This window comes from Poecilia reticulata, linkage group LG16 (assembly GCF_000633615.1).
Source record: "Poecilia reticulata strain Guanapo linkage group LG16, Guppy_female_1.0+MT, whole genome shotgun sequence".
NCBI classification, from domain to species: Eukaryota; Metazoa; Chordata; class Actinopteri; order Cyprinodontiformes; family Poeciliidae; genus Poecilia; species Poecilia reticulata.
Genome location: NC_024346.1, coordinates 268,847 through 270,468, shown reverse-complemented (window position 1 = coordinate 270,468; position 1,622 = coordinate 268,847). Strand labels below are relative to the sequence as shown.

Sequence of the window (1,622 nt, the reverse complement as noted above, 5' to 3'; positions counted from 1 at the left end):
ACACTGTAAAACATGACGACACACTGTAAAACATGGCAACACTATAAAACATCATGACACTAAAACATTCTGGTATTTGATTGTGTTTCATTTTAATGCTGAGTCTTTTTTCAGGTTCTGTTTGATTTATTTAATTTGTAACATTATCAATAACAATAATCATAAGATGCAGTTCGATCAGTTCTGATACGACCAGCAGCTATTATCTGATATAAAAGTGTAACCGGGTTCTGCTCCACTCCTCTGAACCGGGCCGGCCCAGAAACCCTCCGTCTGCGTTGTGTAGATTTTTAATGAAGACGAGGAGCTTCTGGGTGATCTGCAGTTTATTTCCTGAATGAGAAAATATCAGCTTCTATCAGCTCACTACAACAGCTAGCGTTATGTTAGCTTTTAGCTTAGCACATCAAGTGTTTTATAATAGAATTAAAAGTACAAAAATTGGAGCCAGGCTCGTATCTAGTAAATATTAATTRCAGACTRTTTATCTGTAAAAATGATGTTTTATCTACTTTTCTACTCTGTGCTGAAGAATGCAACTCACCTCAGGAGCCAGCAGCACATAACCCGCCACACAGAGAGGGGGCGCTGTTTCCCCATTGCACTGATGATCGGATCAATGACACATTATTGATCAGATTTAATCTGAAGCTGATCCGGTTCATTCCAGTGAAAATCCTCTGATCTGGACTCACATTGAAGTTTTCATAAAATAAGCTAAAGCTTGGGCTTGTTTCCATGGTGACGGCGCCCCCTGCTGGCTCCCTGCGTCGCTTTATTGTTTTAGAGAACTGAAAATGAATCTGCTGGACGTTTGGATCAGAACCGGCTGAGTGTCTCCAACCAGCTGATGATTAACGCAGCAGGAAAAGCAGAAGTTTCCAGAAAGGGACGGAAACACGCGGACCGTCTGGGAGGTTCTGAGTCACCGGACCGGACCGGACCGGACCGGACCGGTTCTGGGTCCGCCGCTGCTCAGTTCTCCTCATGGACGCTCCGTGGGTCGGACGCTTTCTGGTTCTGCTGCTGGCGGCCGCCGCAGGTGAGAACATTCCTGGTCCTGTTAAAGTCGGGATGACGAGCTTCCTGCTGAGTTTACACTGTAAAAAACTAACAGCAGCACTTTGGTTGATTTAAGTTTTATAAATGTCAGCGTTCCAAAATAAATATTTAATTTGAAAGTTAAATATATAGTTTGTAACTAAATGTTTATTGCCAAACTAAGTATGTATTTTAATATTTAATTTCCAAACCAAATATTAAGCAAGTTAAATAAATTCAAATGTTTAGCTGAATTAATATTTTAGTTTTTGTTTGCAACACACAAACTTTATCTGTGAACAATAATAAACTACAGAGTCAAAACTCCCATGAATCCACAGAAACCCGATTCAGTGATTTAGACCAGGAAGCATCAAAATGATGATTTTAATATTTTAAACGATGAAACTGAACCACATTTATCCTCAATAAGCTGAAAAACAGAGAAAATAAACTCCATGAAGGTGAAACTCATTACATTCTGACTGCAGAGAAAACAGCTGGTCAGCAGATGGACCCACCAGGTTCGGTTCTGATCAGGTCCAGCAGCAGCTGGTCCAGGTGAGCCGCTACCTGAGGAG

At 41.0% G+C, this 1,622-nt stretch overlaps 1 protein-coding gene across 1 annotated transcript in view; it reads left to right on the top strand.

Annotated features, from left to right (window-relative positions):
• Positions 1-862: 862 nt before the first annotated feature.
• Positions 863-1,622, top strand: part of si:dkey-11p23.7 (V-set and Ig domain-containing protein) — a gene marked incomplete at its 3' end in the record, with an annotated part of 4,523 nt that continues 3,763 nt past the window's right edge. Inside the window, exon 1 of the mRNA XM_008430658.2 lies at positions 863-1,042. Coding sequence (XP_008428880.1) covers positions 988-1,042 — 55 coding nt within the window. The remainder of the gene's footprint in view (positions 1,043-1,622) is intronic.